The sequence below is a fragment of the Uloborus diversus genome, chromosome 10 (assembly GCF_026930045.1).
Source record: "Uloborus diversus isolate 005 chromosome 10, Udiv.v.3.1, whole genome shotgun sequence".
Taxonomy (NCBI): Eukaryota; Metazoa; Arthropoda; class Arachnida; order Araneae; family Uloboridae; genus Uloborus; species Uloborus diversus.
This window is the reverse complement of record NC_072740.1, coordinates 34,199,586-34,216,437: the sequence shown is the minus strand read 5'-3', so window position 1 is coordinate 34,216,437 and position 16,852 is coordinate 34,199,586. Positions and strand designations below refer to the sequence as shown.

The following is a 16,852-nucleotide window of genomic DNA, read 5'->3' as shown; positions in this document are numbered from 1 at the left end:
ACAGTAAAATTATGTTGCAAGGAAGCGATATCATACTTATTTTTTTTTTCAAAAAATATTAATCATATTTGAAAGTTAATAATTGCATTATTATTTCAAATTTCAAAGGCAAACTAAAATAGAAAATGTAATTGTTATGATTAACACATCTTACCAAATATTACTGGTTGAACAACAATTTGGCTTATTTCTGGTGGTTGACCAAGAAAGTTCTCAGTTTTAAAGCAAAAAAGGCTATTTTTTTTCTAATTAAACTTAGCTGTATGTGTATTTCTGTCAAGCCGAAAAAGAAGATGCGACGATTGCATATATTTTTTAATGCTTAACCCTTTATGTTTCAAGAAAAACAATACTATTAAGAAACCCTATTTTTATTCATAAAAAATCAATTTTTCCATTTTTTCCAGTTTTCCCAGGAAAAAACTTTTTTTCCCACCACATAAAAGTTTCAGGAAATTCTAAGTCAGGTTGTAATCTTTGACGGGGTGTACTTCGGCCCAAAAATTTATTTGGGGAAAAAAATGCTTTTGACTTTTTTTTGTATTTTAGCAGATGTAAATTCTAAAAATTCGGAGGTCTGGTAATCCACCTGCCTGGATTGACATGGTATCAACCTTACACAAAATACAAACTATAATTTCAATTTATGCAAGTACTTGGGTAGAAAACTATTGATAAGTTTCAAATATAATCAAACACTTAGTCATGCAACATTAAAGGATACATATATTTTTTTACATTAATTTACTTGATAACTATAACTAGTATCTAAGCAAGTAATAAAAAACCTTTACACATCAAAAAAAAAAAAAAAAAAAAAAGAGCAATGAACATGTTAAAACTCATAAATGAATTTTTGAGATGTAATTAATATACTAATTTGATGATATGGTGCTATAATTTGTTTAAAATGATCATTGATGATATATTCTATTTACAGGCTGGTATATAGCACAGAACTGAAGAGAAATAAATGTATATACTTGCCTCCTCCAACAGAATGTATAAGATAAAAGCACTGCAGGCTATCACATGCTTCAGCTTCTTTTCGAAATAAAGCTGTAATATCATTTTGATACTTAGGACCATACACCATATTTCCTACAGCCCTAAAGTAATTAGGTAAAGAGAAAAGGAAAGTTGAAAGAAAAATAATTTCACATATTTTCAATACTTTTTCAGTTAAATATAATAACTGGAAAGCCTTTATTTTGGTAGCAATTTTTAAGTCATGGGTCTTTTCTTGGACATACAGAATTTTTCCAGTAATCAAAATCCTACTTCAGTCAGATTTCTCAAAAACTGGGAGGAAAAGAAAAAAGACAAACACCCTAACCAGCAACTAAGATCAAAAATTGCAAGGCCATTCACAGAGCATAACTAGCTTTTACCTAGAATTTCAGGACTACTGAAGGTGGCTTAGATTGGATAAGAGCAAGGGAGGATGTGTTTCTTAAAATAATTTCTTTAGGACAAGGGATTACAATGGCATAAAGGAAGAAGGGGGGGGGGCATTGAGGAGATAAATGCATAAAGAAAGACAGTGAAACCATGCTGTATAACTCGAACTCAATTGGCTGTATAAAAACGAGCCTTTTTGTCACATTATAGCTCACATTTTTATGAGAAAAAAAAGTGACACTGAAAAAAATCTGGAACAAGCTCTCGTTGAGTACAAAAGAACTTCAATCTATAAAGCTATCAAACAATACAAAATTCTAAATACGTATAAAATTTTAAGGAGAGATGAATAGTAAAGAATTCTAGGGGTAAAGGTGCAGGAAAACTGCTATGTTGGGAGATTCTTTAGTGAGACGATTCTATACTAAAAGAATGGATTGCTACTAAATCTAAAATTGGTGGCATGACAAAGAGACCACCAACTGAGAAAGATATGAAATTAAGGTAAACGCACCAGTAGTGACCAGTGCTTCAATAGTGGCAACTTCAATGTTTATATTTGAAAAGGTAGAATTCCAGGTCTCCCAATGGATTCAAAACTGCATCAAAGGTGCAAGAAATATAACCTGCATGTTTGAACGCATTGGGAAACCTGGAATCCCTTTTTTTTTCAATAAACCTTGAAAAGGCCACTACTGAAGCACTAATAAGCACTGGCCACTACTGGTGTGTTTACCTTACGTTGTGCAGAGCATTCTGTATACATTTGTCACTTTGAACAGTAATTGGTTGCAATGATGATGTACCAGAAGTACTGTATAAAGTTTTTGATAAAAGATGGTCTAATGCAGCGGTTCCCAACCTTTTCCTTCCCTCTTGAAAACCCCTTGTAAACAGGGATGGGAGTGGTCAGAGAATAAAAAGGAGGAAATTCAAAAAAAAAAAAAAATCGTAAAAGGGATGATATCCAAAAAAATATTGTGAAAGGGATGATATCCAAAACCGCATCAAAATAGAACCTGGAAGCCATGATGTTCAAAAATTCAATAAAAAATGGCTAACTTACCAGTTTTAAAGGTAATACATATTTAATTATAAGTAATAATTATGTATAATTTGCTGCATCTTAACATTTCTTGCAAGAGTGTTTATTCCTAAATAAATCTAAATTTTGAAACTGAGGCAACAATTTCTAACCCCTGAGTCCTTGAACAAAGGGTTAGGAGAGTCAGAGGTCAATCTTGACTGCATCACACAGAGGCAACTTTTCATATTATTTAGAGAAAAATACGTTTTTTTTCATTAAAAACATTTGAGTTTATAGTGTTAAATGAGTGAGAACATAAACTTTAAAATTAGGTCTCTCTGTTAATAAAGTAAAAATTTACAACAGGGAGAAAAATAGAAAATTTCTTTATGTGGTTGAATATACTTTTCATAGTAAGAATTGAAAATAAATAAATATATATGTATAGAAACGATTGGTTAACTTTTTCCTTGCATTGGAACCCAAAATTTGTCTTTAAAAACTTCTTAATACAATTTCGGAATCAAAAGAACAACTTGCAGCCATTAAATCATGCAACCTCAAAACTTTTAGCAGGCTGTAAAGCCTAAACGGTTTGAGATTCACTATGAATATTTTTTACACTTTCTGAAATACACAAAAAAAGTAACAATGCCAGTTTCAATAAAATTCGAGACTGTGGGTGCAACGCCACTTTTTTTGATTGACTTTTGCATTTTTTCAAAAATAAATTAAAGAAATAAACATATTATTGAAATGATGAATAAAATAAGCAGATATAGGGTAGCATATAGTAAAAATACACCCAACATTAAAAATAATTAAAATACTTGCAGGATGCAAAAAGATTGAAATCTCAAACGAGGCATGCAAATTTCGGCGCAGCACGTCTTCGGCATCGTTGGCACGATTCCAAAACATACGTTTTCGGCAGATATCGCGGAGGATGAAGATTCGAAGGAGAAAAATAGAAAGAATAAGAAATTGGGGACTGAAAATTTAAAAAAAAATCGTTTTTTTCCCCTGATTTTTGAGAAAAATAAGGCCTGAAAGAGGCAAAAAAGGAGGAAAAGGAGGAGAAGTTTGAAAACTCAACAGAAAAAGCCGGAATTCCGGCAAAAGCCGAAAAAATCTCATCCCTGCTGTAAAATGCACAAGAAGTTTGCAAACCCCTTGTGCACTAAGCAAAAAGTAACAGCCAAAAAAAAGGGGGGGGGGGGAATGAAAGAAGGTCACGCATACAATAAAATTTGAAAGAAATGTTTTAGTTTGACTTTGCTCAATAGTTCATCACAAAAACGAAAACATAGCAGCAAAGTACAGAGTACACATTGCTGCAAACTAAAATGATTGCTAGAAAATGAATGTAAAACAAATTTAATAAAGAACAAACCCAGTGATCATTCTTTGTTAAGCTTCAGTCAACTTAGAAAAAATTCTTAATGAGATAGTTATGGAATAAAGGTGCTCAAAGTTTGACTCAAGTGTCTGACAGTTTCAGTCTTACTTTAGTTTGAGCATTTAATTTGCTTCTTTGTGTGTGTTAAAATCCTTTTCCATGTGGAAACATTGTTTGTCCAAAAGGGGATATAAAATTTAAAAAGTATTTTTCCTGACACAACAGCATATTTATTTCTAACATTGAATCAGATGTCAATCAAAGAATAACTTTCTTGCAACAAAATTAGAACAGTATTGAAATTTATATCTACTTTGTAAAGAACTACAAATCTCGCTGTTTGGTAGGAATATACTGCTCACATTAATCATGTGACAGCGATTTCAGATAATCATATGGCAATTTCAAGTATGAGTGTTAAAGACTTTTCTTGTTCTCAAGCACACTCATTTTTAATTTAATTTTTCAAAAATAATAGAAACACCTTGAACTAACTCTAATTATTAAATAAAAGGCAGTTTGAACCAACAAACATTATGTCCACTTGTTAAGAAAAGCCCTTTCTAAACAAATTTCATGAATTCCTTTTTTTAATGCAGTGCAAATCAAGTTGCATGGTTTAATGCCTTTGAATTTCTTTACTGTGTAATTCACGCTATAGCAAGTTTCACCCATAAAATTTTTCTTGAGTAAAAAAATTTTTTTTTCACTTCATAGAGTATTTTTGGGTTGGCAACCATTCTTCTCTTAAATGAATGAAAGCTTAAAGGAAATTGCAGTCTAGGTACTATGAAAAATACTGCAACAGCAGCGAGAGTGCACTTCTATGCATTTTCGGCACAACATAGCGCTATAGCTCTTTGCCACACTTTAATGGTAAAGCAGGCGTTCGCATGTGCTCCATGTAATATTTTCATCAGTTCAATCCTGTTTTCCGATCAAAAGCTACTAAGAAAATTAAGGCATTTATATGTTTTCATCTTCATCTACATTACATCCAAAAGTAACACTTCTTCTGCACTCGATGAAAACGATAAAAACCCGCACCTTGTAAGAGACAAATGAATAAATTTGAACAAAAAAATGCCTGAATTATGAAGTTCTGCCATTACAATATTTTCACAAACCCCTTTAATATCTAGGGGTTCCCGAACCACCGGTTGGGAAACAATGGTCTACTGTATTGGTAATAGAAAATCAGTTTCAGAGGAAATCAAGAGTAAAAGCAGTGCCACCTTACATCATAGCTTTTACATATGTATGATAATACTTAAAAAATAAAATAGAAAAGAAAACAATCTATTAAACAGCTTTAAAACTACTTGAGATATAAGTAAAACAGGCCAGAAGTGTGATGCTACAAAAATGTAGTGGTTTTGTTTTGCAAAACATTTACAGCCCTTGTGAATTTAAAAACATAAAATAAGACTAAATATTTTCATGTATGTGTGAAAGTTGGTAACAAAATGCATTGTACTTATAACAGCCTTTCTCTCACCCAGTCAAACATGGCATATTTTCAAATTTATATTTCTTCAAAGCAGACCATTTATACTCATAAATTACAATAATTTTAGCAAATAGTTATTAATATAAACTGAAAATGAACTTAATTCATATATTTTGCCCTAAGTTTAGTTAAGTTTTTACTTTACTTTCTCATTTTATGTTAATAACTACGATTTGCTATTTGAACATGAATGAGATAAAGACTTTGCAGTTCTTGTCTTCTATTAGCTGTTTCGGAAAGTGTTCAAAGTCTATGTGGATCACATGGTAGAGTTTTCGAAAGGTAATTAAAAGGTTCTCCATACAAATCAATGGCCTGAGATAACAAACATGAATAACAATCATGGTTCAAACAATTTTCTTAAAGCAATTCAAATAAAAGTCCTTGATATCTATAAAAATTAATTCAAAGTTGAAAGCAATTAAATACTATACCAATTATTTCCAGATCCTGAGACATCAGTCACCAGCTGCTTATGACTAAATAAATCTTTTAAAGGACCTCTCAGAGTTTCAGAGATTACACCTTCTTCCATATCAATTAACACTGCCTGCCAAATATTTAAAAATTTTAGATTTTTTTAAAAAAGATAATTAAATACTGATACAACACAAAATCAGTAAACTAATCTGCTTTTATTGCAATAAACCACTAAAACTTCTGTACTTCATCACTGATAATTTATATTGATTATTATTAAATAACTAGAAAATAACCCGTCATGGTATGATGGTTGCAAATTATCCTTTTATCAAAAAGATTGGCAGTCATATTTGGCTTGTTTCAAAAAATATCTCTACTTTAAAGCCAGACTAATGGAAGTCACATTTTCACTACTTTGCAGGAGAGCGTAAAAACATTAGTTTACTGTATACCAAGGTTGGGAATGGTGCTCTTAAAACATTAAAACAAATATAAAGGTTTTTTTTTTCCTTTAAAAAAAGAAAGAAAAAGTTGTGATGTCTAAACGGTACATAGGACTCTACATGACATGCAATATATGGTTGATACACAACTTTGAAAATTAAAAGTAAGGAGTTTTTAAGGAGTGATGCAGGGATGAATTTTATTTTTTAAGGACTAATGTCTTGTTTAAAAATGCATCTTTTAAAACATATTTCAGAAAAAAATGTGTGCAACTCTTAGATTATTTATTTTTGCTTTCATACAATACATTGAATGCACAAACGTACTAAATTTATGGTAAAATATGCATTTACTGCTTCTGGAACTTGAGCCGACTCAGAACTAAATTCAAGCAAGAGGGGGGAGGGAGGTAACAATTCAAATATATTTAATTTTGAGAACAAATTCAAAAAAAAAAAAAAAAAATAAAAAAAATAAATAAAATAAATAAATAAGTGAGACAGCTTGAAAGTTAGTATTTTCTAAAAAAAACAAAACACACACTAATAATATCCTAGCCAAAAAACTACTTTAAAAAACAAAATAATTATTAAAATAAGCTTATATTCAGTAAATTACCGCCCATTAGCCAGGGCTAAAGCAAAAATACGTGAAATACACCGCCAGCTCAGTCATTTCCAGCCGAGGACTGCAGTTTCGTGCTTATTAGCACTCATCAGCCCGGCATAGGAAAGTGACTGAGCTGGAGATGGAAAACCTCTTAAGGAAGCCAAGAATGCGAAACAAACTGGTAGCTAGTATAGAATTAGCAGACAATTTGTCTGTAAAAATTTGTAAAAATATTGCTAGCTTTATTAACATTGCACTAAACTTCTTATTGTAGTAATTAAATATTTCTTCCTCTTACATTGTTTAAAACATAGATGAAACGCCTCAAATCATCTAATGAGAAAAAACTTGAAACTTGTTTTAAAGCGTTTAATAATAATAAAGATTGGAGTTCTGTAAAAACAACGTCCGTGCCACCTCCCCCTTATTTCAAGTGCACATATGACTGATAAAACTGCAGAATGTGCGTGAAACTTCCAAAAAAATGCGTACTTCATTTCCAAGCGTTTGAAGTTTTTTGTTTTTCCCCCCACCGATAATGACAATTGATTTTGTTTTAACTGATCAAAGTGCTGTATTTATTCTTAAACAACAATTCAAATGTTTGTTTCAAGTTTTGAAAAATTACTAGCTTTGTTTATGGTTTTTAATTTCTAGTTTTATTCTTAGTTTTGTAATCAATTTTTAATAGTAAACTTTAAAACATAGGTTCGGATTTTCTGATGCTTCGGATTTCTGGGGTTCAGATTATTGGGTTCTACTGTAAATGAATTGATTTTCCTTAATACAGTGCTTTAAAATGCATAAAAAAACATTTCTCAAACGACCCCTCAAGAAATGTTAAAGACTTTGATTAGTTAAAGCTTTGTTTAAAAAAATCAAGTTTTTAAAATTAATTTTTAAATTAGGAGGTTTAGAGATATTTTGATGACTTTTTACACTTTAGTAAGCAAAATAGAACTCCCAAAAGAACATACAGTGGGTATTTTTCAAGAAATAAAAAAGAAAAGTAGTTTTGGTTTTTTGACCAAAAATGGATGCCAGGGGGGTTTGGGGGGGGATTTTGAATTGCCTCCCCTTCCAAAAATGTTTGTTAGTACATTGTCTACATGCATGCCAAGTTTCATGATTTTATCACAAAATGCAGTTTCCGGCTATATTTTCTACCATAGCCCCTCTACTAGGGCGCCTGTCATTGAGGGCTGTTGATAAGAATAGAACTTCTTTAATAGGTTGTTTCTTGGAATTTCTTGATTGCTTACAGGAGTGGGGGAGAACGGAGCATTCCTAGTTCATAACAGCAGAAAAAATCTAATTTTAACACATTTGAATAGCTCAAGAATTGGTTTCAGTGAAGTTGCATTCTGCATTTCATCACCATACATCGCAGTCGAAATTCAGAAAAAGCGAGTTATCTCAGGTTTAAGAAACGTGTAAAGTTATCAACTTACATAAAAGAGGAAGATCAGAAAGGAAATTAATGTAAAAGGTATATTTTATATTAAAAAGAAGGGAAAAAAAGGTTGAACTAATTAAATACATTCTTATCATACTGTTCTTGATTAATACATTGCAGGAAGAAGAAAGAAACAGCTATTTGTACTGTATTTGCATGATCGAAAATGACCTCTAAGAATGACCAACCTTCATTAACGACCATCTTTTTCAAGAACTGAGAGTGGTCGTTCCAAAGAAACACAAAAAAATACCAGAATTCCAGTAAAATTTAGCTTAACGTAATCACTCGTATCTCTCGGATTCATGATAAAAGAAAATCTTTAAGGCCATGTAAAATAAAAATAAGGAGTTTGTACGGAAATGAAAACAAAATTCAGGAGTTTTAAGTGCTGACAGGGGTCAGAGTAGTGATTTCAAAAATTTTAGGACACAATAATGATAAACCATTTTTTACATTTTTAGGACAACAAATACCAAGTTTTTTTTAAAACTTAAATGTAATTTATAAGCTTGATTTTCATAGTGGATGATAAAACGTTTCAAATTCAATCATGAAAACTACAATAAAATGCATTCAATCTTTTATTCTTCAACACAATGACGCATTATGAAGCAGAAGTGTATACCACAGACCAGTAGGATAAATGTATGTCCAATTGCTTTTTTACTTGCTTTGTTGTTTCATCAAAGTGAATAACAAAGAATGATGAAAATATATCCTTAATAAGGAGGGATTTAAAGTAAGGCGTAAGTCCAAAACTTATTACGTACTTGCCTTTTATCAGATAATTTGATACTTTTTGCTATCTCAGTATCATCAAAAATATCCCTGTAAATTATAAATAAATCACTTAAATACGCAAACAAATAATTTTTTTACGGCAACTAAAACTAAGAAAACCTCTGCTTTTGAAATTTTATCTCTGAGTGAATTTGGAACAAAAGCTTTGGATTGCTTCATCATAATAAATTCATTTTCAATGGAAGATAAAGAACAAGGAATTAAAGAATGCAGTTTGATTTTTCAAGCTACTTGTTAATCTCATATGTCAGGCCGCATCAGCAGGAGACAACAAAATGGAAAATCCAGACCCTCCTCCGGGCTTGGGCGGGAGGGGACCACGTCCACCTTGCCCCTTGATTCTTAGAACGTGCCCAACTTGTCCTTTTGATTTTTAGAATGCGCCCAACTTGCCACTTTATTGGTAAAACGGCGCCCTGATTGCCTTTTTGTTCATGAACTGGCACCCTTTTGATTTAAGATTCTTACTAGGAAAAGAAGGTGTCTCTTCCCCTTGTTTTCTTACAATGTCTTTCTTCTAAGTGAAAATAGCAAATATCTGCCCCTCCTTCTCTCCTCCCAACTTGGATACCTTCCATTATCAGTTATCACAAGGGATAAAAAGTGGCCTTGGCATTGTAGAGACTAAACAATGTTCTTCCAGGGGCCTTTCACTTTGGGAACACTACTGATAAGCCATTGATGAATTACCAAAATCACTTTCTTACTCCTTGCCTCAGGGTTTGCATCGCCTTTTATCTAATAGTGGGGGGCTGTTTACACTAATTTCCAGCGATGAATACTGGCTGTCATACTTCCTTTTATCGCTTCATGATAAGGGAAATGTTTCTTTGCCCAATTGACACGTGTTTTAAGATAATTTTAACTCTTCTCTTCCAGCCAGATAAACGTTTAGTTAGCCCAGCATTTTATAATCTTTCATTCAAATTCAAGTTTTTAATAGCGCTTTTACATTTTGAATTAAAATTAAGCAGGTGCAGTGGGGCGCCACAAATCCCCTGACCTGAAATTCATCAACGTCCAAAATCCGCATCAATTTTTTTCGATTTTCTTTTTTTTTCGGCACTGCCAATTTATTTTCAAATTTTATTACAGTCTATTTTAATCTAAATCGCGATTACTTGCTGAAACAGTTGTTTTCACGTGTAATTCGTGGATAAAATGTTCTGTTTTATTTTGTTTATATGCATGCCGAACATTTTTTGGTCTGACAAATACATTTGTATTTTTGCTCAGTATACTTCACGTTGAGTACTACTGAAAAAATAATCAGAAATATTAAAAACCGAAAGCAGATTGCTGCAGATGTACAGCAAAACGCTAATATTTCGCGTGACACCTGGCATCAAAACAACGTAAAAATATGAGAAAAATACAAAAAATTCAGTCTTGTAAAAGCCAAATCTGGATGATTTTTACATTTCAATTGAAAACAAATGATAAGTTTTGAAAAAAAAAAAAAAAAAACAAGTCCTTTCAGACTGGTGCCGTATATTAGTTTCTGTTTTCTTACTGTGGTGGTTACTACAAGAGCAATTATTACTTTTTGATTTAAAAGTTTAAGTTACAGCTAGTAACAGCTGAAAGAATTAGCTATCATAATTTCTTTCAAACCAGTGATTGGCAACCTAAATCCTGTGCCGATCTACTTTCCAAGTACCGTGATCGCCAAGATTGACTTCGGAACGGGGGGTGGGGGAATCTCCTCTCTCTGTGGCATTCTATTGGTAAAATTATCTTGCTTTAAAAATGTGTACAACGTTCGAAACAAGTTTGATCTGTAAATTAATTTTTTCTTTTGTGGACATTTTTCAATAGCAAAAGTAAGAAATAAATATTTCTCTTAAATGTTAGAAGTTGGGGCACCTCCAGTTTCCAGCAATAATAAAAAGTTCTGGAAATGTTTTGAATAACTTTTGTTTCAGAAGTTGTCAAATTCTTTTGCAGAAAATAATGTTTTTCATGGCACTCTGGGAAAAAAAATTCCAGAATATTATAAGAATTGACTGAAAATGGACTCGAGATCGACCGTTCGATCGCGATCGACTGGTTGCCTGCCACTGTTTTAAATGATTGTAAAAAAAAAAAATCAATTGTTTTAGGAAGTGATCCATGACTGTTTCAAAGTTTTTATTTCTGCGACAGTAAAACATTTGACCCCAAGAATAACAGTATTTATCCTACGACTATATCCACTAATGTTTTGAAGCGATAACATGCCTTTTACTTTTGAAAAAATGCCATTTTCTCAAAAAAGTGCCCTTTTAAAAAAATCAGCACCCTGCCCTTCTTTAATCCTGGAGGAAGCTCTGGAAAATCCTTGATTATCAATATTGGAAAGATAGTGTACAAATATAAATGTGACGACCAGCAACAGGCTCTGGGCCCAACTAGGCTGGTCCTAGTCAGTTTATAAGTCCCCAATGAAGATCAATGGCCCTCTTAAAAGCTATCCACCCCCTTGCTCATTACCACCTCTTCCGGTAAGTTGTTCCAAGTGCCCACAACCCTACTAAAGAAGTAATTTTTCCTAATTTCCAGGTTAGCCTGAGATTTGAACAGCTTAAAGTGAGAAAATTTAATCCGTTAACATCTTTCATTTTGGTAAATTTAAACAACTGAATCATGTCCCCTCTGGCTCTTCTTTGCTCCACGTTATACATATTAAGCCTATTTAAGTCTGTTATCATCGTCTAAATCTGAAAGTCCTCTTACTAGTCTAGTAACCCTTCTTTGAACCCTTTCCAATACAGAAATATCTTTCCTGAGATAAGGAGACCAAAACCGAACAGCATACTCCAAATGAGGTCTTACTAAACTCTTACATAATGGCAAAAGAACCTTCTTGGATTTCTTTCAAATAGATCTATTGATAACCGCGAGCATTCTGTTGGCTTTCTTACTTGCAATGCTGCACTGTTGAATAAACTTGAAATCCTGATTTATTAAGATACCCAGATCAATAACGTTCTCTGTCTGACTAATGACCAAACCCTATAAACGATAACTTGTACGCTTATTTCCATGACCCAAGTGTAGCACATTAAACGCCATATCCCATCTATCCACATACTTAGAAATATGATCTAAATCCTCTTGAAGCTGTTTCACTTGTTCTTCATTTTCTCCCACATCCCCATAACTTTTACATCATCAGCAAAACAAATCATGCTTCCAGTAATATTTTCATTGGTGTCATTCGTAAAAATAATAAGCAAGAGAAACCCTAAAACTGAACATTGAGGAACCCCGTTTAAAACATAACTCCATTTAGAATGATTTCCCCTCACAACTACTCTTTCTTTCCCTCCAGTCAGCCCATTTCTAACCCAAAGTAAAATTTTTCCTCCTATTCCTATATCAGCTGAGAAAAGCAACATGCGGTACCTTATCAAAAGGTTTTTGAAAATCAATATAAACAACATCCACACTTTTTGTTATCTAAATCCAAGGTAACTGTATCATAGAAAAGCAATAAATTAGTAGCACACGATTTACCTTTCCTGAAACTATACCGCAAACTAGTCAACAGACTGTTAATCTCTAAGAAATTCATAATATTAATTTTGATCAAAGTTTTGAAAATCTTACATTCCACTGAAGTCAGACTTACAGGTCTATAGTTCCCAGCATTACCTTTAGACCCTTTCTTGAAGAGTGGCATTATGTTAGCCAGTTTCCAGTCCTCTGGCACTGTCCCTGAGTTATAAGAAGCATTAAAAATATTTAAAATAGCATAACCACTTCCTTTGCACATTTAACTAAAATTTTTGGATAAATATTATCTGGTCCCGGAGCTTTAGTTGCTTTAATTTTTTTCAAATGAAATAGAACCTTCACCCTGGAAAACACAAAATCCTCAAGCTGCATAATGGCTTGTGTCTTGCTAGTGTCAACTGTTGAGATACAGTTATTGTTTAACACACAGGAAAAAAGTTATTAAGAACTTTTCAATATCCCTATCATTTTGGATTAAATTTCCATGCTCATCAACCATTGGCCCAATTTGACTATTTTGAGCTTTCCCAGAATTTGCTTTTAAAAATCTTTTAGGATTCCCATCAATGTTATCTGCTATCCTTTGCTTCAATTCCCTTTTCCGAAAATCCGTACCAAATACTTAAGATTTCGTCTTGTGTTACAATACTGGAACCTATCTGCACTCTGACCAGTTTCCTTAAACTGACGAAAAGCCGCTTGCTTACAATTTAGAGCTTTCAATCTCCCTGTAGAACGACGTGGGCAAAATTTTAGTATTAACATCTTTTCTCCTAAATGGAACATAATCCCCAACCGTTTTTGCCAGTTTTTCCTTAAATTCCGTCCACTGCAGATCTATGTCGCTATTTTCCAATCCTGACGAAAAAACCTCTTTCAAGTTCTAAGTGCAACAAAATCAGTGTTTCTGAAATTGGGCACAAGTATAAAATTTTCAACTTTGTACACTTCAAAGTCAATACAGAACCTAATGCTGTTATGATCACTATCTTTTATATGATCTCCTACACACAACCCCTGAACAGAACTTCCTACATCACCGAAAACTAGATCTAAAATTGCCTCCTCTCGAGTCCCATGAGTTACAACTTGATCTAAGAAACAGTCACCAATTACTTTTAAAAATTCCTCTTCTCTGCCATTACTAGGATAAAAATTATTCCAATCAATACCCGGAAAATTGAAATCCCCCAGTATGATGACGGATCCCTTACTGGGACATGTCACAAATAATTTGAAACATCTGTTCATCTTGTCCCTGGCTTGAATTATGTAGCCTATAAATGTTTCTGAAGCGCAACTTTTTGCCCTTATTGCTCATCAACTCCCGCCAAACCATATCAATATCAGTAGGTTTATCATTTATGACCAATTAATTGCAAATGAAATTGTCTCTAACATAAAATAAAACCCCATCACCTCTTTTGCCTACTCTATCTTGTGTAAACAAATCATACCCAGCAACATGTAGTCAATCTACATCAAATGCGGGAGCTCATCCTCTGTAATTCCAATAACATTCAACTTTTCATCTATAATTATGCTTTTCAATTCTTCCATCTTGTTCCTAACACTGGGAGCGTTTGGTGTAGTAAACTTTAAGCATGCCCAAATAGCTTTTATTTAACACCCTGAAATTTCCTAAATCACTAAAATTACTACTCTTGTGCAACACTTTATTTCCATTACTAGCAATACCCAAAACATTTTCTTCCTCTCAATACCTGATGCTTGAACCATGCCCCCATTCAAACTTAGTTTTTTGACTCCGAAGCCCCTAAAACCAAACCACTAATCATTTTGACCCCAGTAGAGCTCAGATGCAGGCCATCCCTAGCAATGCAATCCCGTACACAACAGCTTTTACATGGGCAAAACATGTGCAAAACATACCCTTGCTTTAATCCCATCAAGAATCGATCGTCCTTCAGAATCTTTATGGACATCATTTGGTTTGAAAAAATACTCTATGTCATCCACCTATAAGAAATTTATTTTGTTTAAATTATCGTATTGTAACAAATAACTAATTCCAAACAAATAACCGATTTAAATGAAAGAATGATAAAATTTATTAATAAGAGCAACATATGTAGCAAATAGATGAAAAAGATATTAACTTGAAAATAATGATTTTGGGGCAGAAGAAAAAAGGACGATCACCCCACAAAAACTACCAGACAGCCAGGCTTGCAATTCAAGGGATGTGGTTTTTGTTGTTATGCAGAGTGTATCCTTTTTGCCCTTCCCTCTCCGAAAAATTTGAAAAGACCGGAAGCAGACAACACCTCCTCTACTGTGATCTAACATAAACTGGTACCTACAATGAGCATCGTGAATTTTTAGAGGAGAACATATTCATTCAAGTATGAAACTACGAAGCATTATTTAACAATTGAAGAACATACCATTTCTTTTCCTTGTTATTACAGATCTGCCAACTTGTAATAAACACTTATAAACTCCACTCAATGCACAAAAAACATAGTCCTTTTAATGAGCAAGAGAAATTTTCAAGACTAATATCTCCACAAGTTCGCTCAAAATAAATAAGACTAGAGTTGCATGATGAAAACATCTTTTAAGACTTCTTAAAAACAAATCAAATTTTATTTGACAATAAGTATAATTAGTACAAACATTATGAACAATTAAGTCCAATGCAAACTAGAGCATAATAGCCAGGATACACATTAAACATTTAAGAGCTATCTAATATGATAAACCACATTGTTGCTGAAAAGGAGAGTTCAGGAGACCAACTAGGTGAAACAAAGTCAGAGAGAAATCACAGAAGAGAAGTTCCAACATCAAAATCTTTCCTTAAATAGCCGATCCACCTGATTAACAGACCAACAACAAATCAACACTTGAGATATACCAGCACAGTGTCTATTCAATGTGAAACAAGCATGTGCCAATCTACTGCGAAATATCATGATGCAATCGTCTATCATGTGAAACATTACGTCATCAATCAGCAACCGCAAGTGTGAGAATCTGCTCCCAGCAATTAGAACAACATATTGAAGTTCTGAGCAATATGAGCACAGAAAGTGGGCGAGAGAATTAATAGAGTACAATTTTGAATTCGTTCAAGCACAAAACAGCAATGGAGGGCTTTGATAATTACAGTGTCGACTGTGAGAGAAACTTTTTCTGGTTAACGATTCTATGAAAATAAATATTACTTTGAGATCGATTTAATTTAACTAATCAATTCACTGTAAGCATTATTAATGTTTTTACCATAAATAAATTGTTGTGCCTTTCAGACACTAATTAGGTTTTAGACAATCAATGATCAATCACGTAATACATTTGTTTAATCGTCAGCAAGCTGAACATTCAACTGAAGTGATTTTAGGGATAATAGATAAAGTCATCGGAAATTTGGATGCAATGATGCACAAATTAGTTAGAGATTTACATTTTAAACTGAAAAACAAATTTGAAAATAATTGTAGAAGAATAAAAACTAAAGTCAAATTTTATCCTTTCTTCGAAAAATGTAAACAATAATCAAATAAAATACTATTTCCCCTTTATAAAAGTCTCAAAATTAATTTTATGTGTTATATTTGCTTAGATTATCTATTATAGAAATTATATTGCAACTGCAACGAAAACCCTTTACAGCAGCCACCCTCTCTCAACGGCCAAAATTTTAGGGAACAGGAGGCAGTCATTCAGAGAGGTTTCACTGTATCTCAACAAAAAGCCAAAAATTGCTTTAAAATTTCAATATCGAAAAAATAAAATAAATCTGGAATCATTCTCTGAATTCTGACTTGTCTCCTAATCTTATCAAAGACAGCCTAAAATAGGTTTTCAGAATTTTAGTTTCGAAATATATCTGGGCAAGGGTCCCCAAACCTACACATATAACTATAAATTCCCTTTTCTTTTTTTTAATAAATCAAAACTTGATTCAGAAATTTGAACGATGATAGTTAACACAGTAGGGATTTACAAATTTGAGGCCCACTCCACCAATGCATCTTTGGGGCTACCTTAGTATATTACGGAACTGTATAAAACATTTATCAGTTGCATTTTGTAACTCCTATGAGGAACCTACGTCATAGGGCCCAATAGCACCAAGGTAAATTTGCCACTAGACCTGTTGCACTGTATTTTTGGGGGCCTGTTAATCTATCACTATTGAAATAAAAGAGTTTATGAAACAGATATTATGAACCTCTTTGAGGCAACTGTCAATAAAGACAGTTGCAACTTTGTAAATCTGCTATCGATAGCTAACCGTCAGTTTCAAGTCCT

At 32.9% G+C, this 16,852-nt stretch overlaps 1 protein-coding gene across 1 annotated transcript in view; it reads right to left on the bottom strand.

The window, feature by feature from the left end:
• LOC129231712 (tubulin epsilon chain-like) overlaps positions 1-16,852 on the bottom strand; it is an 86,264-nt gene that overhangs the window by 59,100 nt on the left and 10,312 nt on the right. Inside the window, exons 5-7 of the mRNA XM_054866075.1 lie at positions 14,465-14,551; positions 5,772-5,887; positions 988-1,109 (exon numbers count right to left, since the gene is read on the bottom strand). Of these exons, the coding sequence (XP_054722050.1) occupies positions 988-1,109; positions 5,772-5,887; positions 14,465-14,551 (325 nt within the window). The remainder of the gene's footprint in view (positions 1-987; positions 1,110-5,771; positions 5,888-14,464; positions 14,552-16,852) is intronic.